General features: G+C 38.1%; 1 protein-coding gene across 3 annotated transcripts; it reads left to right on the forward strand.

Moving 5' to 3' along the window:
- Nucleotides 1-134: 134 nt before the first annotated feature.
- Nucleotides 135-12,358, forward strand: cchcr1 (coiled-coil alpha-helical rod protein 1). Of its 3 annotated transcripts, none has more exons than XR_004341051.1 (19): nucleotides 135-467; nucleotides 1,921-2,221; nucleotides 2,312-2,473; nucleotides 3,722-3,839; nucleotides 4,083-4,265; nucleotides 4,518-4,681; nucleotides 4,786-4,900; nucleotides 5,086-5,196; nucleotides 6,787-6,930; nucleotides 7,002-7,112; nucleotides 7,336-7,442; nucleotides 7,522-7,634; nucleotides 7,728-7,800; nucleotides 7,984-8,102; nucleotides 8,205-8,393; nucleotides 11,228-11,329; nucleotides 11,493-11,638; nucleotides 11,732-11,844; nucleotides 11,945-11,955. XR_004341051.1 is itself a non-coding variant. In XM_032577367.1 (19 exons), the coding sequence occupies exons 1-19, from the start codon at nucleotides 407-409 to the stop codon at nucleotides 12,076-12,078; spliced, it is 2,571 nt and encodes an 856-aa protein (XP_032433258.1). In that variant the 5' UTR covers nucleotides 135-406; the 3' UTR covers nucleotides 12,079-12,358. The 3 variants fall into 3 exon arrangements, 2 of the variants coding, with proteins under 2 accessions (XP_032433258.1, XP_032433259.1); XM_032577367.1 differs by having other exon boundaries at nucleotides 11,727-11,844; nucleotides 11,945-12,358; XM_032577368.1 differs by having other exon boundaries at nucleotides 1,984-2,221; nucleotides 11,727-11,844; nucleotides 11,945-12,358.
- Nucleotides 12,359-23,964: the final 11,606 nt, after the last annotated feature.

The raw sequence follows: 23,964 nt of genomic DNA on the forward strand, positions 1-23,964 counted from the left end.
GCGCTACCAGTACCTGTGAGAACTATGACAGTCAAGCGCTTCAGCTACTGGGAGGCTAAAACCTGCGAGACAGTACTTAGGGAAAAGGAACACCCGAAGTTACTTCTGGGTAACTTCCTTCCACTTTCCCGTGATGCACTGCGCTTGTTGCTGAAGAAGCATTTGAACGTTGTTTGTTCAAATATTAAGACATGCTGCTAAACAAACGTCCTCATGTCAAGTGTGTTTTGAGCGTAAAGTAAAGCTACAGTTAAAATATAATGCTAACGGTCAGCTCTAGTATGCTATAACTCGTTACTACGGCAACGAGGACTGATGTAACACGACGGAAGAGTAAAAGAGCAACATTCGCCTTAACTCCAACAGAGTCTCTTTTTTCTGTAGGATTTTCAGTCTCCTGTTGCACATGGAAAAGCACATTTTCGGAAAGGAGAGGCTTATAGTGCCAACTGACTTCACTACACCAAGTATGTTCCGTATAACTTTATTTCAACTTCATATTAGATTAATCTCGGTTTAGCTTTTCCTACTAACTCCCAAGAGAAGGTCCTATCTACCCTACATGCCTGTTTTTAATATGCATCTCTTAAAAACATCATGTCACAGTCAGATTTTGTATCGTTTTGTTCATAAATTATTTAGTCTCGATAAAACCCACCCCAGCCTTTAAAGTGCTTCAATGCAAACATGCCTCTAGTGACATCACGTGAATGATAAGTCAATTGTTCAGTTATTTAAAAAAAATATTTTTTTAAATATAACATTTTATATTTGCATGCTTTCACTCACATTCGTCCTTCAAAGATGTTTATTTGCACTCTGAACTACTGCTGCTGTTTGAACCAAGTGTATGAACGGTGTTTGGATTTTAGAAAATATAACAGCTTTGAAGGTTTTAAATTTAAAAATCTCAATTTATTACTATGATGGCCAGCTTTTTCAATACTATGTCTTGAATAGTATTTGTGTTAGTCTTAATTTTGTACATTTGCTCAATCATTGCTTCTGTATATCTGTTGATTTAGCTGTCGATCTATTATTTTCTTGGCTGTTTAATCATTTAAGCTTAGTCATAGAAATGTACCTTGTTTTACTCTGTGACAAAACTACAAGCCCCATGAAGCATCACAATAACACTGTCAGTTAATCTGCGTCTGAAACTGGCTTACTGTAAAGTTAGGCAGTTAAAATCGAAATGTTCCTATGTTATTTCCTATCACTTACTTAGTCGTAAAAAAGTTTCCATTCAAGTATGTAACAAGGTTTGAATGGAAAACGGAAATTTCCATACTGATTCTAGTTTTTTGAACCTACCATGTATTGTTAGTGTCAAAGTTACGAATCCTGGGTCTAAAATAATTGAAGCCACACATAAAAGCACACATTTGAGTTGACAAAGTTAGAGTTATCATATTTAATTTTTAAAGTAAGCTAAAAATAAATAAAATAAACTTATTCAGTAAATTTTTACAATTTATATGGGTCCATCTCAGTGGTTTTAAATTACACTTTTTACAGAAACCTTTTACAGTAGAGCAGTTTGTGAAGAGAACAAGTTCAGACTGGAATTGGCAGATTTTATTGTCTAGAAATTTTCAGTAATCATTTCAGGTCAAGCTGCTATAAAAACACTTTAGATTGTTTTAGAAGTCCAATGTTTCGTACAGCTTCAATCCACTATGTTGATGCCCCTTAGGATGCCATCTACTGAAATCCACACAAAGCAAAATTAGCAGCTTTTTGTCCTGTGTACTCTTTGAAAACCCTGTTAGTATATTCTGGTTAATGTGAGAATATGAGACAGCATCTTGAACAGCTGTGGATTTGATCAGGTTTTGCTTTGAAAGACAAGGAACACTTAGTGATGGTTTGCACTGCTCATTAATGCATGTTTATTATACTTTGTGTAACTTAATTTAGGGAATATTCAGGAGGATCTTGTGCCTCCGTCACATTTTGCATCGACTGTCCCATCTACTGAAGCACAGACAGCCTCAGGATCAACATCCCAACCACATCCTCCACACATGCGCTGGGTGAACCAAGCAATAACAAGAACACCACCAGGGGCTCCCAGCATTGTCAAACCATGGCTCACCATCACACCGAACCAGCAGGAAATTTTTGAGATGAAGAAGGAAAATCAGAGAATCATGATGCTACAAGGAAACAGCAGAAGAGGAAGGATGTCTGCAGATCCCCTGTCAGATGTTGGAACTAGGTATTTCCATTGTGTTTCTTTGAAATATTCTCAGCCATAAAATAAGCACAGGTGGGTTGGATGTTATACTCTCTTCTAATGCATTTCTAGAGAGTGGAGTGAACAGTGGTCTCGATGGGATTCAGAGTGGCTACGGGAGGCAGAGAAGCTCAAGACCGAAGCTGAGAGGTCAAAGGGTCAAGTGGAGGCCTTAAAGGAAACATCAGAGAGGTACAGGGAAGAACTGAGAGACAAGGACGTCACTTTGAGCAGGTATCCGAACAGTTCATGTTGTGCAATTAAATGTTGTCGTAGTTTAGTTTTATATTTGTTCGACTTTAGGGAGAGTCAAAAGTGCCACAATTCGATTAATAAATAAAGCAATAGATTCTTATGTGTCATAAATTGTTTGTAAGTAAAAAGTAATTGCAAAATAGTGTGTCAAGTTTATATTAATTTTATTTTAGTTGCAAATAGCACGCAAGTAGTATCCCTAGTAAATTAAATATTTCATGCAGCACATGAACAAGTTCATTTAATCTGCCAGTCCTCTGAATTTAAAGTCAGTGGGCGGGGCTAAAACTGTTCCAATCAAGATGATTGGTCAAAAGTGAGGTTGCTATGCCATTTAGCCAATTAGCTCCTAATTGACTAAAGTAGGTTTGTTGTGTGCTACATCCCAGTAAAAAACTAAGTTGTACAAATTTAAATAATTATAAAATAACCAACCACCTTATTACACACACCTGTTTACACAATTAGCTGTTCAGCCATTCACAAAGCACCATGGTGCTGTGCAAAACGCCATGGTGGATCTAGTGCCGCCTTAGAGATGCAGCTCCTCCTCAGAGCCTCAATTTCCAAGCTCCCGAGGTTCCGCCTCACAATGCGGTCCTCCTCTGTGACTCCCCCCATTCAGCTCCTTCAGACTAGCCAGCAGCAATTAGCAAACACCTGCTGGAACTGCACATCTGCTGAGCTAATTAGACAACCTACTTCTCAGTGAAATGCTGGTAAAAACTTTTTTAAAGGGTTGATAACAGAGGAGAGCTGTTGTGATGACTTCCTCAAGGCGGAGTTTCAGAAAAAGTAGGAGTTTCTTAAAGAGACAACCCCAGTTTCAACACCTCAAATTTCATTTTATATATTGCTTTTTTTAAAAAACTGAATTTAACAGTTACTTGATTGTGCTATAAAATGGCATTATGTGTCAGGAAAATACATTATACAGCCGCTTTAATAAAATGATCAGTCATTGTGAATACTTTTGACCAGCCAGTGTCTATACTTTTACATAGAGTTACAGTTACATTAAAAATTTTATTTATTTCTCATTTTAATTGCATATTTAATTAAATATTGACATGTTTATTTATTCAAAATGTTATTTTAATTATTAACTGTAAGAATTATTATAATTAATCTGTTTTTGTTGGATTGTGACACTTTTGAACTTGCACATTTATCAACTATGAGCCGTAAATATATATTTTCTTTTCAATCAACTTAATGTGGGAGCAGACAGAGGCAGGAGATGGAAATGATGCATGGAGAACTGTCAAAGGCTAAGATTGAACTCGACCGACTCAGAGAGGAGCTCAGTCTCAGCAGTAAGCAGAAGGAGGAAATGAGCTTACAGGTAATGATGTTGACTGACAAAACATTTCATTTCGACACTCCAGCAGACAACAGCCACCTGGGAGTTACGCTCATCTTGTAACACTCATCTTTGCAAGACACTTTGCGCTTTTAATACAGCTTTCAGTCTTACTAATAGCCTACGGTGACCTTTAATTTAGCAGGTTTTAACATGACAAGACTCAGAAATTAAGGGTGTTTTTGTTGTTTTGCTCTGTTGTTTGAGCTGAAATCGTTTTTGCAGGTTGAAAAACTGCAAATAGAGTCCAGTGAGCTAAGGAGAGATGCAGAGAGGAACGAGGAGTTATCCAGGGAGCTCGCTCTTAAGGCCGAAATGAGCCGGTTGCTGGCTGAAGAGGAGGCCAAACAGCACGGTCTCAGACTGATGGAGCAAAGTGAAGAATTGAAGAAGAAACATGAACTGGAGGTATGACATTAATCTTTCTTTTGTTTAGGAACTATAAACAGTCATAATCCTAAACTTTTTATATCCAAATTGTAATGATCTTCCTTTTAGGCAAATGCTACATGACTAGCAAATGCTCATTAGGTGGCATCAACTCAGCTGAGCTGAAACGGTGAAGCAAGTGGAGTGAAACCTTCACCTTAAGCTATTGCATCATTATTTGTTGGTGCCCTAAAATTCTCCTTGTTTGCCTCTCTCCTCTCTTTCGCTCAGCTTCAGCAGTTGAATGTATCCCATTGTGCAGAGCTGGGTGCAGCCAGAAAAGCAAACAATGACCTGCAGGACAGACTTCAGTCACTGACCGCTGAAGTGCTGCAGCTGAAAAATGCTCTGATGGAGGTAGCTACAGAGAGAGACGGGCTGAGAGAACATTTAAGGTCCCACAATTAATTTAAAGCAAAATGGAGCAAAGCATCTAAAGCACTTTGTAGCGAGTTTCCCTTGTTTTCCTCTTTGTCTGATAATGTTGCTTATATTTCAGCCAAATGGGACAAGCCTTTGAGACACAATCTGCAACACTGCACAGCCTCAGAAATTACATCGGCCAGCTCGCCCCCGAGGAAGGAGAGAGAAAGCGATTAAATGAAGCTGTTGAGGTGAAGAGAATCTAAACTATACTGATCGAATGAACCTCCGCGATGTTGCTGCGTGACACTTTTATTTTCTCTTCTCACATTATTAAAAGAAGTAGTAACTAAGCAAGTGAAAACCTAATTTATGCAGCAACACTTGTATCACAATAATCCACAGCTTTTCTGTTCTAATCTTGTCTATTTTGCAGAGGCTGAGCAAAGAGAAAGCGACTCTTGAGACGACCACAGAGCTTCTGACAGTCAGGCTTAACTCTGTGAATGAGATTCTTGCCCTCCAAGAAGAGGAGATAGTGAAAAGTGTGAGTGTTTAGTTTTTTCCCCCCCTCTGCCCAGCAATGCAGGTCAGAAGCCTTTTAACTGAACACTTTGAGCAGCATTTGCTGCATGTCTGTAGCCATTTGTAATGTTTTCAAAGAAAATCTTACTATCACATCCAGGTGTGAAGGAAAATGTTTTGGCACCCCAGGTAAAAAGGTTAAAGATAAATGTGTATTTTTTTGCAACAGCAAAATCTCCCCCTGACATTTAATTTGAGTAAGCTGATTTGGTTTACAATACATCATATTACAAGTGCCACAAATAGTTGTTCTTCTAAAACTCCCCTTCAAGCTTCAAAAAAGATTCAGGACTCTGGATAATCTAGAGAGAATGTGCAAAGAGGAACTGTTTAAAAGCCCTTTCTCTGTATTCTTCCACCTTGTAGTATTATGTTAGCAATGTTTTTGTAATAAAACAAACAGAACAAAACCAACAACAAACAATTATAATAAATCTTTTCTTTTTATTTGTTTATTTTATTAGTTTTTTAGATTTTTACCTGCTAAAAAAAATGCTCAAATTAAAAGTTGGACTTTTCTAAAAATTTCTTGGTGAGGTTAAACTAGTGATATAAAAGATGTATTCAATTCCAGAGCTTTTCACACAAATTTCTCAGGGGGGCCACTAAATGTGGAGGGAGGCTAAATAAAACATCAACTTGCAAATTTTTCCATTGGAGGTCACAGAGAGTTTAAGTGAGGACAGGAACAATGTCAGACAAAAACACAAAACCCCAATTCCCTCAGCTGGCTTGAATTGCGCTGTAAAAATTACGTGTATATATATATATATATACATATATATATGTCGTCTTCAACATTTTAAGTTTTGAATGCCATCATTACAGGTAGTTAAGCTAAACATTGCTTTGAAAATATCTTAATGCCTTAAAATCTTAAGTGTAAAGAAATTTTCATCTTTTAAAGAGGAAGTTGCTCTTCAGTGATTCGCTGTTGCATAATAAAGCACTGACAATAAAATTTAATTCCTGGAAACATTTGTCAGTAGATGGATTCAAACATCAGGGTTCCAGGAAAACCATTTATCCGCCATTATCAGTGGCCGTGCCATGCTACTTAGCTTTCATGGCAGGCAGAGAGCCAGGGGGAGGGTTTGAGTCATGCGTACATGAGGATGATTAACAGTTCTAAGACCCTCTTCCGGGCTCTGATTGGTTGTTTCTGAACAAGCAGTTTATTGCTGAAGATGGCTGCTGGCCCACAGAGACGAGGCAGAGGAGCTTGATTTTTTTTTCACAGATTATCTGTCTCATATTATACTGTCAGGACATAGTGACAGTTTAACCAATTTACAGCCATAAAAGACCAAAGTTTTGCTTTGAACTGGTGGAAGTTCAAGGAACTACAGCTCTGTAGTCATAGGGAAACAGTTAAATCAAATGTTAAGGTTACTTATACAGCGCTATAAATATCTTTACAGATGGTACATAAATCTGTGGAGAAGTCAGTCGTTAAAACACACTTCTACCTTCTACCATAAAATAACACTCTGAAATTATTGTAATTATGTTGAGCTTTGGCTATAGTTATTGATGTTTGAGTTTCTTGCAGACCTCAGGAGATCCTCTGATGAAGAGTGGACGTGGGGGCCTTCAGGTGCTTCACCTGTGGAGGGAGAAAGTATTCAAGCTGTGCGTCCAGCTTCGCTCAAAAGACATCGAGATACGAAGAGAGAAGGACAAACTTCTCTCAGAAGTATGTAAAACTTTATCTGTCTAATCCAGAATGTTTGAATGGGGGATAACGGGAGTTATTGCTCGTTTCAGGTGAGATCCACGGAGCTGCAGCTCCAGCAGGAGCAGCACCGAGCGAGTGTGCTTCAGCACAGTCTGCATGATAGAATAGCTGAGCTGGACTTGGAGAGAGTGGAAAATGAGGTGAGAACCAGAGCAGCCGATGTGTGAAACCTGATGACACACCACACATTTGGGTCTAGTTAGGAAACGGGAAAAGGTGTGTTCATCACAAGCGCAGTCAGCATCGTGATACGCGATGCTGACTGCTCAAAAACTTTGTAAGAATGGAAGAGATCTGAAAAAAGTGACCTTAACAGATTTTTTCCTGCATATACTGTTACAGATGTGTTTTTTTTCATTCTAGACATTAAAACAGAACCTGGCTAAGGCTCACAAAGAAAACACAGAACTGATGTCACAGAACCTGACGGTAGAGGCTGACAGTAAAACGCTCACTGAGGCTCTTCAAGGGTACAATGACATCATCAGGATTTCTCAAGTGTTTTTATCAAACATAATTTTTTAAATGTAGCTAATTCCTGAATTACAGGTTCAAACAGCAATTTGAAATCAAGCTGGCAGAAGTGGAAGCAGCTAAAGCAAGACTGAGCAGCTGTGGACAGAGACTTTGTTTTTCTAATAGGAGAGTGGAGATAATCCAAGGTAGTGAGGCGCTGGAGGTTGTTGATTGTTATTAGCTTATTGTGGGTAGTGTTTATGTGGAAGAAAAAGTTCATCACACGTTTTACTTTGCAGGTTTGGTCATGAGGAGGACAGCTCTGAAGAAAGTAGAGCAAGCTTCCAAACATTTGGAACAGGATAACGATAGGTAGAATTTGAAATTTTAGGGTTTTTTTCTTGAATTTCATGGTTGTAAAGAATTGTGAGACATTGTTGGGGTTTTTTTTTTTTACAAAGCAATGCCTACAGAAAGTCACTTTCTCTTAATGGTTCTTTTAGCCTAAAGTCTCTACCCCTTTTCTCGTCCATCTTGGTTCTTGTTGCCTGGCAGCATCAGAAACTTGAAGATCGAGCACAGATCGGTGTGCGAAGAGAGAGACAAACTCGCTCAAGAGCTCCGAAGAACCCCAGAGCTCATCGAGAAAGCCCTGGCCGACCTAAAAGAACAATGTGAGACCCTTTTGATAAAATGTAATTTATAATTTACTGTGAATCCATATTTTAGCTGATGAATGTGATTTTTTAAAATATCTTTTTTTATGTCCTTCACAGATGAGAGTAAAGTGAGGCAGCAGCAGCAGGACCGGGAACACAGCTGCATGGAGGTCAGGTTGGCTGTGGCTGCTAAGGAGCAGGCTGAGCAAAGCTTGCAGGAGATCCAAGCCCAGCTGGAGGAGAGCAACGGCAGTCTGGAGAGACTCCGCTGTGAACTGCTTCGCCAGCAAGAGCAAAGCGAGCATGGTGAGGCAGCGGCTATTTTAGGATCCTTCACTGCCCTTTTTTTTTTCTCTCCCTTATTTTTCCTCCTCTGGTTGTACTTCACACTTGGGGTCACACATGTAGACCCAGGTAATCAGGAGCTGCAGTGGAACAATTTGAGGGTTTGTTACAATCTTAATAGCACATTCGATTCAGAAAGTCAGGAATAGTTCATCTTCTTTGATTTCAGAATCAAAGAAAAGTAACTATTTTCTTTGTTAAGAAGCAGCTTAGAGTAGCAGCTTCTTGTAAAACAGCTGCAATGATTTGAAAAATAAGAACCAGTCCCCTAAGCAAAAATAAATATCCACCAGTAAACATACACTTGATAAAATGCATGCAAATTTGTTTTGTTTATAGATGCATAAAAAGAGTAAATTTGTTTTGTTTGTCGTGTTTTTTGTTTTAATTGGCATTAAAGGTTGCATTAAAAGGTTTTCGTAGAGTCTGTAGTATGCTTCCAGCAAAATATATATTCTACTGGAATATATATATATATGACAATTATACATATATAATTTATATAAATTATTACCGGTAATGAATTTAATAACTTATTCTTGATTAACCTAATAAAATCTAACAAGTCATAATTTATACATATAACCTATCAATTATGTATTCTGTTATTATTACAGTTTTGTTTCTTAAACTGTTTTATTATCAAGAAAAAAATATAGTGATGAAAACACTATTAGTATCTTTGTAAAAACTACCCTCTTCCTGTTTTATGCAGTTGCTCAAGAGCAACATTTTAAGTCATTTATAGGATGATAAATAAATGCTACGCATAATATATTATTGCAATTTAGGCTTTTTAAGCAAAAATCTAACTATCACTGTCCCAACATCTCTGTCCTGTTTCCTACTTGATTCTGAGAAAAAAAAAAGTTTTTTATTGCTAAATTATCCAAATATGAACAAAAATATAATTATCATTAATAGGCCATAAATGTACTGAAGCTACATGATCATACCACCATTTAAATGTTTAGGTTCTTGCTGGTTTAGTTTGTACTTCAGAAGGTTGCATCAGAGGCTTGTTTCTGAATAAGTAGGACTCTGGTGGATGAGACGCAGATGTGCAGGCATGGCTGGATGACCATTTGGAAGGCAAACATGCGATGACCCACACTGCCTTAAACAGCAGTCTAATGCAGTTGTTGCCAAACCTACCCAACAAAACACTACACTTAAGAACATCATTATGACTGATTCTTTTTAACATAAACATAATAAAAACATTTCTGCTCGAGAGTTCAGAATGACAGAAAACCGAGTGAAATTTGGGTCAGTCAACCTGGAATATTGAAATGAAATAAACCCAGTGGGAACCCAGTTTTTTTCCAGCTATGATCCGTCTAAATGAAACACTAATTATGTTTGATTGTTAATTGGGTAGCATCAGATTATTTTCTGGAATTCCGGTGCAGTTAAATTGGGTTCCTGAGTCGTACCAACTTATAAAGAGTCGGTCATTCTCCATTCACATAGCTGTGGGCTGCTTGTTAGCTGCTACAGCATGATTTCTCCTTGAGCTCCGGCTAAACGTCACCACAAACATCTCTACATACGACTCACTGACACACCGTTTTGACTCTCCCTCTGTCCCAAAACAATCGAATCCAAATGTAGGATGAATGTTCTCTCACTGTGTTGCACTTTTTTTTATTGCAAGCAAGTGGCCCAGAGACTAAAGTTGGCACTGCTTTAGGTGCGTTTTGCTTTAGTAATCACTTACATTCCTGGTTCTCTGAGGCCCTCTTCAGTTTCCACAGGGGTTCTTTAAATAATCTTTCCTGCGCTTCTCTTTCCAGTACTTATTATTGTGGGGCCAGAGCTATAATGAGTTTGAATCATTTATTGGTGGCAGTCTCAGCTCACCATTACAGCTCACCTTTCAAACAGAATACCCATTAAAATACTGACTAATCCATTCTTTGCACGTTTATAAGGAGGCTGTTGTAAAAACAGTTATCATGGGGTCGCTGCTCTGATTTATGCTCTCACTGCCAAATTTGTCAGTTTAAGTCAAAGGCCTGAAACGTGGCTGTACTAACAGCTTCCTAAGAAGCTCTTAGTAACTTTGAACAGAAGTGACAGTTTGAGTAAGTTTTCAGTGTATTTTTATATTTTTATACAGATCCTGCAATGAATGTCTCAACAGAACGACACTAATAAATGAAAGCTTTTATTTTAAGTGATTTCTTTGTCATTAGGCCACAAACTAAATCCTTTTTTTTCTATGAATAGAATGTTTCATTCAAGAAAATGTTTTCACAACCTTTTAGCTCTAAAAGCTAAATCTAATTTTAAAAACCGAGTTATTCACATTAAGTGCATTTTATATTGCATGTATAAAGCTTGACAATTTGACAAAATGGTGTAAGATTTGGCAATTGGTTGCACTGTATTTTATTTGGGGTATCAGAATTAGGAGGGTGGAATGCAAATGCACCTCACACTTCTCAGATTTTTTGCAATTTTAAGTTTTTCTTTTCACAGTTAAGCACTGCTTTTTGATGCTCTGTCCCATTAGATTTCTTTTAAATACATGGATGTTTGTGCTCTGAAAAAAAAAAAAGGATTGGAGCAGAGACCCGAGATTCCATGCTACACTCGTAACATGGAAGCTGACATGAATAACAGATTTTAAGGGGATGGGGAAGGCTGGAATCACAGGGAGTCAACTGGAGACATGCTTTCAACCAACAGTTTGTTTTATACATGAAACAGTGGTGCCTTTCTTTGACCTCTTTGTTGTGGTGGTTTGGGTTATGCTTTTTTAAAAATTATTATTATTTCTTCTCATTCAGCCTTGCTGGAAAGAGTGTCCGAGGTCGAAAACCGATGTGGAGAGAAACTGAGAGAGATGGAGGTGCAAGTCAATGTGGCCAGGAGAGAACACACCAAAGCAGGTATTGTACTCAGGCCACACACATCCTCAACGTAGGAGAAGGAAGTTATATTTTTAATGCAGGCTGTGATATAACACGACTGGATTTGTTTGCATAGTGTGTAGCGACGCAATATCCCAGCTTGTCCCCGTGGTTTATGAGATGTCTGTGTTGTCTGTTGCAGTTATGACTTTGCGGGAGTTTCAGAGAGAGGCAGCGAGGAGACGTGATGAGACGAGAGAAACCCGACATTTGGATGTTTACAAGACGAAGCTTGAAGCATTTAATAAACAACCGAAGGGGATGGAGCAGAGCATCGACTCAGCTTCTGTAAGAAACAAATAAAAAAAAATAATTTCAAAAAAACATTTGAAATGTTTTTATTTTTGCTTCACTATAAAAAATAACTTTGTCCCAGTTCAGGGTTATTGAAAGATGGCCGACAGGAGACAATAGGCACAGTCACACAACAGCTGGACAAAACTCTTTTCCTCACCGCAATCAACAAAACCTCCCAGGAGCCCATCTATCTACAGGTATTAATAAATGTCCTAATCCGTACCTTTTTTTTTTTTAAGTTATGACATTTACACAGGTGCTTCCGGTCTGACCAGCAGCCTGTCTGTATCTTCACAGAGCGACTGCTGAGCGTTTTGGAGGAGCTCCATACGCTCAGCGCTGCCGTGGTAAACAGCTCAGAGGACTCTGCAGAGGAGGACGGACAGAGTGACGGCGGTGTGAAACCATCAGCAGACAGTCTGCACAAGTAATACCTGGAGATGAGTCACTGAAGCCAAGGAGAAGGCGCATTACATTTGTGCATAAAGGTGGGAAGTGGTGTTGATGCCTCTTAAAGCCTAATGGAGGAGGTGGACGAGCCAGACATCAGAAAACCTGTGCTTAGGGATGTAACAGCCAAGGTGTGCTGGGACTGTATAAATGTGTTTTGCTAAATTATAAATCTGTCAAAACATACTGGGTTTTTAATCTACCGAATATATGTATTTAAATTATTGTAGTTCCTTTTTCAATAAAACTATGTAAAGTATAGTTTGCGATAGAGTTGTTTTTTTCTTTGAGAGTTTCCAAATAATCTAAGTGATCTTACTGTCGAAGGTAACTGTCAGAGCAAGGGTACCAAAAGGTGAAAAGCCTCATCACACGGTGGTACAATAAGACAGACATCAATAATTGGAAAAAGTAAGTAACACTGAATGTTTTCCCGTAATTTATTATAAAGAGAAGTCTTCCGAATAAAACATGGAAGCCTGATAGCTATGCTGAAGGAGAAGCAGGGATTTCAGGTTAATGCTGGCTGTGTTCCACATGTGACAACAGCTACGTAAATTCTCCATGTCTGGTCTAAGAAGTTGGGTTGAAATAGAAAATCCTTTCTTCCAAAGAAAACATCCACCTCTGGCTGAAGTTCCCAAAAGGTTTTGGGGGACGGTGGAGAACTTTTTCTAGGTAGCATCGGCAATACGGTCATTCCATTACATGGGATGCCAAATAAGGCAATTATTAAATTGAATCAGGAAGGAATGATTCGTCTTCAACTTATTTTTATACATCAGAAAAAATTGTGTTTTAACAGCGGTGTGTGAATTTTTATTAGCATACTATGCAAGCCTCTTGCAACATCTGACTGGCTTCGTTATTGCCCTGTATTTGCTGTTTTCCATCAAACCTAGAGTCTAGACTCCATATAAATTAAATGGCACCTTCTTCCACATGTCTACTGTGTCCCCCACGTCGTGGTTGGAGGCGAACTGCACTTTGGACGTCTTATGGCTTTCTTATTTACAGGTCTGCATGTCTAAGTGTCTTGTTAAAGGATTTGCCTTCCTGGTTTATGGGTCTCTGAAGCCGCTCTACAGTTATCGTGGTTCTTTTAGGTGTTTCTCTGATTGTTGTTCACTTTTTCTGATCTGTCAGTGTAGATTAGTAGCTCTGTGTTTAAAGTCTGGAACATTTTAAAACCTAATCTCACATTAAATGCCTTTTTCTTTCTCCCTGCCCTGTTTGCATTGTCCCTTGGTCTTCATCAGTGGCGGCTCTGCTACATCTCACCTTAGATCCGACATGGCACCCCCTAATAAACCGTCAATTATAAATGTGATTATGAATTAAAAACAAAAAGGAAAAGACAATGGGAAACTGATGAGCCTTTGTATTTCACATCCTTTAAAAAGGCTGGTATTATGTATTTTCAAGGCACACAGTGTGATTTTACAGCACAATTAATCAACTGTTACCTTCAGTTTTAAAAATGTTGTACTTATCAAACATGGAGATTTGACTTCATAATTTGACGTCTCTGTCTCTTTAAGAAGTTCCTGCTCTTTCCAACATTCTGCCTTCAGCACGTCATCACCACAATGTTTGTCCATTAAGCCATTAGCAACCTGTTCTTAAGAGAAGTAGCTCCTATGATAAGCTCAACAGGCTTTCAGTTCCTCCAGGTGTTTGCTAATTGCTGCTGCCGCTAGTCTGGAGGAGCTGAAAGTGCAGAAAAGGGAATGCCAGAAAGAAAATCAAAGCAGCACTCCTGGTATATTTTAGATGAGGAAATAGCATTATAACATGATATAAAGCTAAAACAAACTTGATTTTAAATATAATCCCCTCACCTCCCCTTTTAATCAGTGGTTGGAAGAGCTGGGCTGCTTGGTAACATACTGCCAGAAAGAGCAATTCTGCAAAAACATCCATCATGTCTGTTTGAGACTCAAAGGAGAGGTTTCAGAAAAAAGTTACCAAAACACGCACACTGCTTATGTTGCATCACTATGTAGTCAGGGAGGAGAACTAGGAAGCAGAGCTCCACCAAGTTCCCTAGCATCTTGGTAACTTGATGCTTTGCAGTGTTGTTAATGGAAGTTTAAATAAAAGGGCATTTTTAGACTTCCATAAGTTTATATCTGTGTGCTTGACATTTCCAGTTCATCAGTGAGCTGTGAACACAGTTTCCCTTGGGGGAAAAAAAAACCTACCTGGAACAGCAACAGGGACAGCGTGACCACTGACCTTTGAAAAAATCTCCAGTCTGGTTCAAGACTGCATGTTAACGCTTTTCCCCCTCTACCACAACAGAGGGCTTATGTTTCTGTTCTAAAGACTTCTGGAACTAAGTGAGGAAATGTCTCCTCTGCTACCTGTCATTGAGTTTTGACTTTACAGACAGTCCCACCAAATTCTACACAGACTAACAGTTATGTCCAACTTTAACTGAACTTTGAAAGTCGGTGTACTGCAGATGTGTTCCCTAATCTGCGTTTTTGAGTGGTTGTACAGATTTGGTACTTTTATGTGCAGTCTTTGTCCTGACCATTCATAGCACATTTGGAAGATTTGTGAACATTTTCTAGGGAAACTTATTGTGGAAAGGTGTAATGTGTGTGTGTGTGTGTAAACTCTATTCAAAATTCTTTAATACAGAGCAGTCATGTGGAATGATGATGATAAACTCCATGATAAACGAGATAATTGTGCTATTTGTCATGTTGTCATGGGTTCTAGCAAATTTCGCAGTAGTTCAAAGTTTCAGGCCTCAGGTAAAGCCCGCTAATGGAGATCCCGGTGAGAGTGAGCGCACTAATAAACTCCTGACTCTTCTTCTCTGAGATAATTTGCTGGGACACTTATTACTTCGGGTGGTGATTCATCACTTCAAGCAAAGGACAAACGCGTCGCATGCAATAGTTTTGGAAGAATAACGCTGTTTGAGAAACTTTGTCCTGCTTACATTTGACTTACAAGATCAGAGAGATAACAGAGGAAACAGTGAAACAACTTTAGTCTAAACCTGTGCCAGATTATATATAATTTATTGTCACCATAATTAATATTTAACCTTTGATCATCGGGGCGATATTGTGGCTGGTATTTAAAATCTCATCTTGCGAGCAGTGGTGTTAGGCAGCGTCATAAATATCCCAGTAAGATTAATAATTCCGTGTCATGTTAGCAGCTGTTCCAGCAGAGCTGCTTCAATCACGCTGTCTGTCTTCTTATGCAGCTTAAATCCAGCAGAGGGCAGTCTTGTCAAAACTCTCAGCATCGAAAACAGTCCAGCGATCTAAAAGCCCGTTTGAAGAGTGGACTTTGGTTATTATTGAAATACAATCTGAATTCCAGTAGGGCCAGTATGTTTTACTGGTTGCTGTTCTTTGGTTATTTACCTGCAGCTCAACTAAAGCTTTATAACTTCAAGGCTTTTATATCCACAAATTCTTTAATGAGGCCTTTTATTTCTTTGACTGTGTCAACTTAATTTAGTCTCTGCTTCTGGTTTTCTGTTCAAACTTTTTTCATTTAGTTTTTTTTTAGCTATATAATAGCATTATAGTGTATAATCGACCATTTTTCAAAGTCATATTAAAATTAAAAGATACCAACGAAAGGCGTTTCTATTACTGTGCCGCGTAAAAGTAATTAAACCTCTAATTATTTCACATTTGTTACATTACAACCACAAACTTTAAAGTTGAGATTTTGTGGAACACACTAGCTTAAAGTGGCAAATAATAGTGGCGTACAAGACAAAATATATTGAATTCTTGTGTTTTTGTACGATGGCAGACATGAAAACAGGATTAAGGATCTGTATCTGTATCAGTTTCAACTTTAGAGTGATGAGCAGCGTCACTGTTAGTTGTCTTGGCAACAGGTTTCTGAACCTCCTTCAGAGGCGCGATGAGACACTTTTCTGATTAAAGCTTTTTTAAGATGGCCAGAGCTTCAGATATTGATGACCTAACTTTAAACTTCTCTACAACTTTCTCCCTCACCTGTCTACTGTGTTCCTTGGGCTTCCTGATCCTGTTTAATATTTTACAATCAACCTCTGAAGCCTTCACAGAACAACTGGGTTTATACTGAGATTAAATTAGGTATAGTTGAACTCATTTAGTAAATAGATGACTTCTGAAGATAATTGGCGAATGAGGAAGAATACAAACGTTTGCCAAAGATTTTGTTTCTAAACAAATAGGAAAATCATGTTTATTTTTATTATATATTATTTCATTTTATTATGGAATTATGTTACAATCATGTTTAGTCATGGTTAATCACATAAAATAACAAGCACATAAAATCCCCTTAAAATGCAGAAACATTTTTGCAGTTTAAACTTGAAAACTTGACAGGTATGAATTTAGTAAAGCCATGCATCAGCATATCCTTCATGCAGGACATAAACTGAGATGTGCATCCTAATTTACGCATACATACAGTACAGACCAAAAGTTTGGACACACCTTTTAATTCAATGAGTTTCCTTTATTTTCATGACTATTGACATTGTAGATTCACACTGAAGGCATCAAAACTATGAATAACACATGTGGAAATATGCACTAAACAAAAAAGTGTAAAACAACTGAAAATACCCCTTATATTCTAGTTTCTTCAAAGTAGCAACCTTTTGCTGCGATTACTGCTTTGCACACACTCTGCATTTTCTTGATGAGCTTCAAGAGGTAGTCACCTGAAATGGTTTTCACTTCATAGGTGCCCTGTCAGGTTAATAAGTGGGATTTCTTGCCTTATAAATAGTCATGAAAATAAAGAAAACCCATTGAATTAGAAGGTGTGTCCAAACTTTTGGTCTGTACTGTATATTGAAAATAATTCTCAGCCGGGACATTTTGGATCATCAACTGTTCAAGTTTATTATTATTATTTTTTCTTGTTCAAACTTTGCATTTGAGTGGGACAAAAACGAACGTTGCATGAAACAGCCTGGAGAAACACATTAATAAGGCTTTTTTTATTGAGAGCAGGGGAGAAGGGGGCAGTGCATCATGTTTGGGGAAACTCATAAATACGTTATTAGCATTTCAGTCCACTGAGGAAAATTAGATTGTAAAGGTAATAAAGCAAAGACAAATTTTGTTAACAATTTAGGTGTGAGAAAATACTCCAAGTAGCCCAAAAGAGAAGAATCCAAGGAAGTGATGGAGAACTTGCAGACATATTCTGTCTGGCGTTAAACAAACCAGCTGTGTAATTCCTGCTTCACTGACTAATGTTGGTATCAAACGATTGGAAAGTGCTGTGCTGTCTGTAATGGTGTTTGCTTCTGCAATCGCACCAGTGTAAAATCAGGACATGTGTTATCAACACCCAAGAGGAGATTTTACTGTCAATCACATCGCATTTCCTGTAAAAAAAAAAAAAAAGTATTTCTGCTGCACAAATAGTTATCTTGCTATTTGAAACGTTAATGACTGCTAGCTACCTCCTGATCTATGGAGATCATACTGAAAATATTTAGGCCAGATGTCCCATAGACAATATTGATTTAATTTTCTGTGAATAGCATACACAAGTGTCAGTCTTTGGATTTATTCCTTGTGATTTTCACTTTTAGCTTTTAGGGCTTCTTATCAGAAAGCTATGTTTCCTGTAACACTAGCTACTTTACCCAAAGTCAAGTTTGGAGCTTTAATTTTAGTGAAAGCTAGAAATGACACCACCTGCGATCCATTTTGTCACACATTGTCAAAAATCCCCAAAGCAGACTTCTCTTGGGGGCAGTCCTCATTTAAGTCTGGCGAGCCTTTAAATGAGTTGTTTTTCTTTTTACCACTGCAAGTTCTTGTAGGTGTTGAAATTAAAATCTTATTGTGTTTTCTAAATTTTATTTTCTACTTCTTCTACAGTTGAAGCATAATTATTTGCATGCACTGCATAAAAGACACACGGCATTTTTATTCCCCCTGTTTAACGATGAACGAGATTAAATCTTTACTGTGTTAGGCTGGTTGGGAATATGAGAACGACTTATTTGCTAAATGCCAAAATAATGGGATGTAAAAAAAAAAGAAACTTTCTACACATGTATAAGTTTACAAACATCAAGGTTAATCTGCCTTTAGAAATTTGGGAAATCCCAGGTTGAAAATGTGATGGTTTTGTGAAATGTAGGAACACTTGTAAATGATTTTTAAACATCCACGCTGCCTCCTTGGAAAAATGTTCACAGCATAAGCTAATACACGAGGTAGAAAAATGTGTATCTCCACAAGTCTGCTTCATCCTTTTGTGCAATTTCCAGATGCCTAAATGTGCCACATCTGTCTAAATACTAGAAGTTAAACACCATGGGAATGTGCAGCCATCAGGAAGGAGACGTGTCCCAGAGTTGGATGTGTTTTGTTAAGCAAGTGTCATTATTCACAATGAATGAGGCTCTGTGCAGATTAGGACTGAACAGCCACTCAAATAGGAAGAAGCCACTGCTCCAAAAGCAACATTACAGCCTGAAAAAATGCTTACAAATGCCATCATGGGCATTTCATTTATGGAGACATGTCCTGTGATCTAATGAAACTAAAACTGGCTGACCATGATAATTATTGTTACATTTGGAGAAAAAAAAATAAAGAAACTTGAAAGCCTAGAAACAATGTCACAACTGTGAAGTAGCTGGGAGGCAAATCTAATTTTGTGTGGGTGTTGTGGTTCGGGAGAAACTTGTGCATATTTTTATTTTATTTTTTAAATAGATGGCATCACAAGGAAAGAGGATTTTTAGGGGGGGGGGGAAATATTGAGGAGACACTTTAAGTCATTAGCCAAGAAGTTAAAACTGGAATACAAAACGGTCTTCCAAATGGACAATGACCCAAATTTACATAGTTGAATCAGTTACAAAGTGTCGTAAGGATAAAGTTAATGTTTGGAGTGCCCATCATAAAGCGTCAGCCTCAAAGAAAATGTTTAGACAGGGGAGAGAAGGCATGTGTGAGCGAGAAAGCCTGTAAACTTAACTCAATTTAAATATCAGTCAAAGACAACACAAGTAAACACAAAATGCGTTTTTTAAATGAAAGTGTTTATTATGAAAGGAAGAAAATCCAAACCTACAAGGTCCTGTGTGGAAAAAGTAATGGCCCCTCAGATCACACCAGAGTTCACTGTCTCTACTGGACAAACATGCAAAAAGCAAATACAAAGTTAGCAACACTTTTTCACATCACTGTGTTTATTTTAAAAGTATCTGATCTTATGCTTGTTATCCATCTGCGATTGGTAAGCTGAGCCACAAAATGATCAAATCGATGCAGATTTCTGATTTTATTTTATTTTTTTTTAGCTCTGCCAAAGTGTCGTGGGTAATCCAAAATATCTTCTAAAGTTCTGCCGGGCCTCAGGGTCGTGGCAAACTGAGCTGATGTGATCCAGCGAGTCAGGGCTGCAGACCACCAGAGCTGCGTGCTGCATGAGATCCTTGTGGATGCTTGTGTGCTGCCGTGGAAGCTGCTGTGCTGCAGGGCAGAACAGCAGCTTCAGTGGCTGTGTGAGAAAAGGCCGCCAAGGAGTCCTATTTATAGACGCAGCCAGGCAATGTGGGGCATTGTTTCAGGCATTTACAGTAAAGAGAACTGTCCAATCTCAAGTCACTACAAAGGTTTATACCGTTTCCTTCCTGGGGTTGTTTGAATTTTAATCATTTAGCTGGTTATTTATTTTGCTGCCGTTGTGTTGGTTTGCTGCTGGCAAGTCTGCAGATGTCTGAGCTTCAACCCTGTTAAGAGGCTGAACTGAAAGACTATGACTAAGCTTCACTTGTTTATAACACAATAATAGGCTATTTATTTTTATCTCATTATAAGATGAGATAAAAAATAAATAAGTCCTACCTATCTGGGCTTAAAACAGAGACATGTTTACTCTGATCAGATCAGCGGGGAAAATAGTCATGATCAGCATTTGGCATATTTTGTACAAACCTCTTAGTGTAAACTAAACAATTGAAGATTTAATATTGGGAATGATACCAATCTGTGTTTAACAGCAGGATGCAAACTTTTCCATCCAACCCAAACCTGCACAAGAAATCAAGGTTTGAGGTGAGTGTAAAATAATGTTTCTTTTTAAACTTGGTGCCTTAAACATATTTCATTCAAATGTAATGTGCTAACCTGCTTTTTGCTGATGCTTCATTTAACTCCAGTCTTAAGTCATCTTCTTTTCCTTTTGTTTTGGAAATGCGTGGTCCGCTATGCTTGATATTTTTCATAGTTCCCTTTGAGTTTAAAGCTATGAAAAAAATCCTAAATGCAAAATGTGTAGTGGGAAATACCATTAAACATCACCCTTGCTGTGTCTCCGAGGTGAAACATGGCAGCAGCAGAGTTGTGTGGAGAAAAGTTTTTATTCTACAGAGACAAGGAAAGGGACCAGAGTCAGGAAGAGAATACCGGATGAATCTATCAGTGAGTTGGGACAAAAATAAAATGTATTTACACATCAACTTCTTTAAATTCCCGTTCTTAAGGGACTAAAGTGGATTTAGAAATTATAACTGTAACATGGATCCAGAGGTACAATGAATTGATTTGGATCAAAGTGTATAATTATGCGTTAAAATGGGAATGCTGTACAATTGAATCTTAACAATCAAAGCCCACCTCCTACCGGGCTTTATGAGCCTTGAATATCATAAAGAGGTAAAGAGATTAGTACACTGATAATAAAATTTTTTATTTTATATTTTGGTACCTAAGCAATTTATCTTGTGGTTCTGTCAATTTGTTGTTTAATATCCTTTTTAGTATCTCTTTTTCACCATTTAGTTCTCTCTATGTCTCAAATTAAGCTCTAAGGTGCAGCTGCAGTTTCTGGCAGATTTATTTCTCTTAAAATTACTGCTAATCTTCTTTTTTTTAAGTATCTTTTTTTTATTTAGTTGCTATTTTGTCTTCTGAAGTCACTTACAGCTTGGAGGGTTATTGTCATGTTCAGTGGTGCGTTATTACTTTTTTTTTATAATAACAGACACAGTTTACCGCACACTGAACTGAGGTGATGTGGAAGATCGTCTCTACCGTCTGCACACAATATCTGTCAGCATTAGATTTGAAGAAATGAGTTCTGCTGTAACAGACGACTGTGATTCAGTCTTCCACAGGAAAAACATGGCCGTAGGCTCCCCTTCGCATATGCTGCTGTTTGTTGTTGTAACACAGCAAAAGGATGCATGAGATGAAATAGGAACGCATTACGGCAGCAGGTCGAGGACTTACTGACAGAAATGGTTTGCTTTACGCTTCCAGAACAGTCAATGTTGTTGTGGATGACAGTGTTAAAATTTATAAGAGCGCTTGCAATCAGCATTTCAGATAAGATTAGTGTTTGTGTTTGTGAATGCACAGAAATGTGCGAAGCAACTTTGAGACGATCTACGCGGCTCTCAAAGGAATTCAAATCTAACATGCTCCTGTTTTTTTTTTTTTTGAAGGGGTAAAAGGGAGATTGCTCCAGCAAGGCTGTTGTGTGCATTTTTTTTGTAACCTTATGGGGAAGGATGATGCCTCCTTCTTTCTTTCATCAACTGGCAATCAAACAAAGAAAAGTTAGGAAAACTCAACAGGTTTTTATTTATCATTGGCTAAGTCCGAAACAAAAAGTTTTGTCTGCTGGATTTGATTTAAAAGTACCATTTGTCATTTTTGGACATGAATACTTCCTGTTATATCACAAAAGAATGTCACAAAAGATACGCTGCCATGCAAACAAAGCAGGATGAAGGTTAAAATAAGTTTTCTATTGCTTATTTTTATGTCTGGTGAATGAAGAGAGGCCACCTCCTCTGTTCTGGTTCATAAAATTTAATTCTGCACATTAATTAATATGCTGGCGTTAGCACAATAACCATGTGCACTGAAAGAAAATATGACCAACCGTTGGGAACTAAAGGTGTGAAGGTTGGTATCTAAGACGCAGACTGTTTCAGCAATTCATTGCAGGAAACACCAAAGCACAGACTAGTGTGCTTTAGCCACTGGGGGGGTTATTGATTTAGAGACAGTCACTGAAATTTCAGACAGACGGGACAGTCATCAAGGTGAGAAAGAGATGCAGCTTCAGTGAGACCATATTTCTGTGAATTGTGACTAACTCCAAACCTGCATAATACACTTGTACTTACTCATCCTGATTCTCTGAAGCTCTGCAGCCAAACTCTGTACAAAATGTCCTTACAAACCCTTACATCTGTACTATGAAGGTCTCATACAATAACACTGTCTACATTTTCACAATTGATACTAAACTAATTAAAAGTCAGTCATTGGACTTTTTTTTTTTTGATGACTTAGTCAAATTGTGTCTGATGTGTTTGATTGCAGACGGGCGATCTCTGAAAACTAATTCTCACACTGGATGTGCCTGTATTTAGGACACTTTGCTCCCTGAGGCTTACAACTTGTGTGCATAATTCTGAGGGTTATAACAAGCAGTTGCTATTTATAAAATAAGGTTACCACTTTCAGAAACAGACGTATTGGTGCTGGCGAGTCATTGGACATGTTAGTTCTGCACTGACTGTGGCTTGCTTCAGCGTCACACGGCGGACACGCTCAACTTCCAGAAACAGAAAAGAGCATTTATTTACGTGCGCAGATGTGTAGCAGGGAGACTGCAGCTTAGTGAGTAGAAAAGCTCTACTTTTGAGGCTTGTTTGATGTGCAGATGATTCTAGTGAGTGCATGCTTTGCATGAGCCTCATTTACACAATCAGTTTACATTTCTGCAGCTCGTTTATCAAATTACATCAGCCTCCTGCAGCGAGTAAGCAATACTAGCGTGGATAAAACAATTTAACTTTCCATATCATTAGGGAGATAAATGTTCACCCCAGTGGAAGTTCAGCTGGAGGAATCTAATAAAGGTATTTCAGCGTAAAGTCATTTCTCATCATACTGCAGCATCATGATGTGTCTTAAGTCATAAAGTGCTATAAGACATGAAAAGAAACAGCTGAACAACAAACAATGAAAAATCACATTTGATGTAAAAGGGAAGCTTTTTAGACGGCTTCTAATAGTCTCACCTAGTGGAACATGTGGGAACGGGAGGTAAAGCAGCCCAAAAATGTAATAACTGTTTGATTTCAGGGTCATGCTAGTGGCGTAATATCTCTGTTGCATGTGTACTTTCAAAAACCAAACTGAACTGAAATCCACCCGTCCGTCTGTCCGTCTCATCCCAGCTACTCTTCAAAAATGGGAAAGACTTGATGTTCAAAATCTGATTTATCTACAGTCAGTTCAATGAATAAATAAATATACGCAAATGTAACTGTAACAAAAGAGGCTGGAAGCAGAATGGTAAGGGAAGTCAAAGAAATCTCCATTTTTGGAGTATTTCAGTTACATGACCCCACTGCAAAAAAAAGATTAATTTAGAGCTTTATCTTTGCTATTGGTGCCAATATTTTTGAGGTTCATATGAAATGTTGTAGTCAGTTATTATAATATGTAATATTATCATGAATTAGTTAAATACCTTTTTTTTTTGTTGATCACTAAAAACTATTCAGTTCTAAATAATTTCATTGTTATTTGCATTTCTTTTATTTCAAATTAAATACATGTGCTAATTACTACAAGGCGAGTCATATTGTTCCATTTAACACAATTCCGTAACAGTTTTCGGAGCCCAACATAACATTTTTTGATAAAGAGGTTTAGCTGCAGCACTACCGCCTGCGCTTTGATGTGTTCTCGTCCCACAATGCACCACGTACGGGTCTGCATTGCAGGCAGGTCCATTTAATTCCCAGACTCTTACATTATGGAGGATCCTGGTATTTAGGTGCATGTAGTGTGGTTTGAGACGGCTCACCTGAATTCAGAGGAACT

Source organism: Xiphophorus hellerii, chromosome 11, assembly GCF_003331165.1.
Source record: "Xiphophorus hellerii strain 12219 chromosome 11, Xiphophorus_hellerii-4.1, whole genome shotgun sequence".
In the NCBI taxonomy this organism is placed as follows: Eukaryota; Metazoa; Chordata; class Actinopteri; order Cyprinodontiformes; family Poeciliidae; genus Xiphophorus; species Xiphophorus hellerii.

Coding starts and splice junctions, on each gene's coding strand:
- cchcr1 (XM_032577367.1), top strand. CDS start 407: ATGGAAAAGCACATTTTCGGAAAGGAGAGGCTTATAGTGCCAACTGAC. Junction 2,222..2,311: donor CTGTCAGATGTTGGAACTAG/GTATTTCCATTG, acceptor ATGCATTTCTAG/AGAGTGGAGTGAACAGTGGT. Junction 6,931..7,001: donor AGGACAAACTTCTCTCAGAA/GTATGTAAAACT, acceptor TGCTCGTTTCAG/GTGAGATCCACGGAGCTGCA.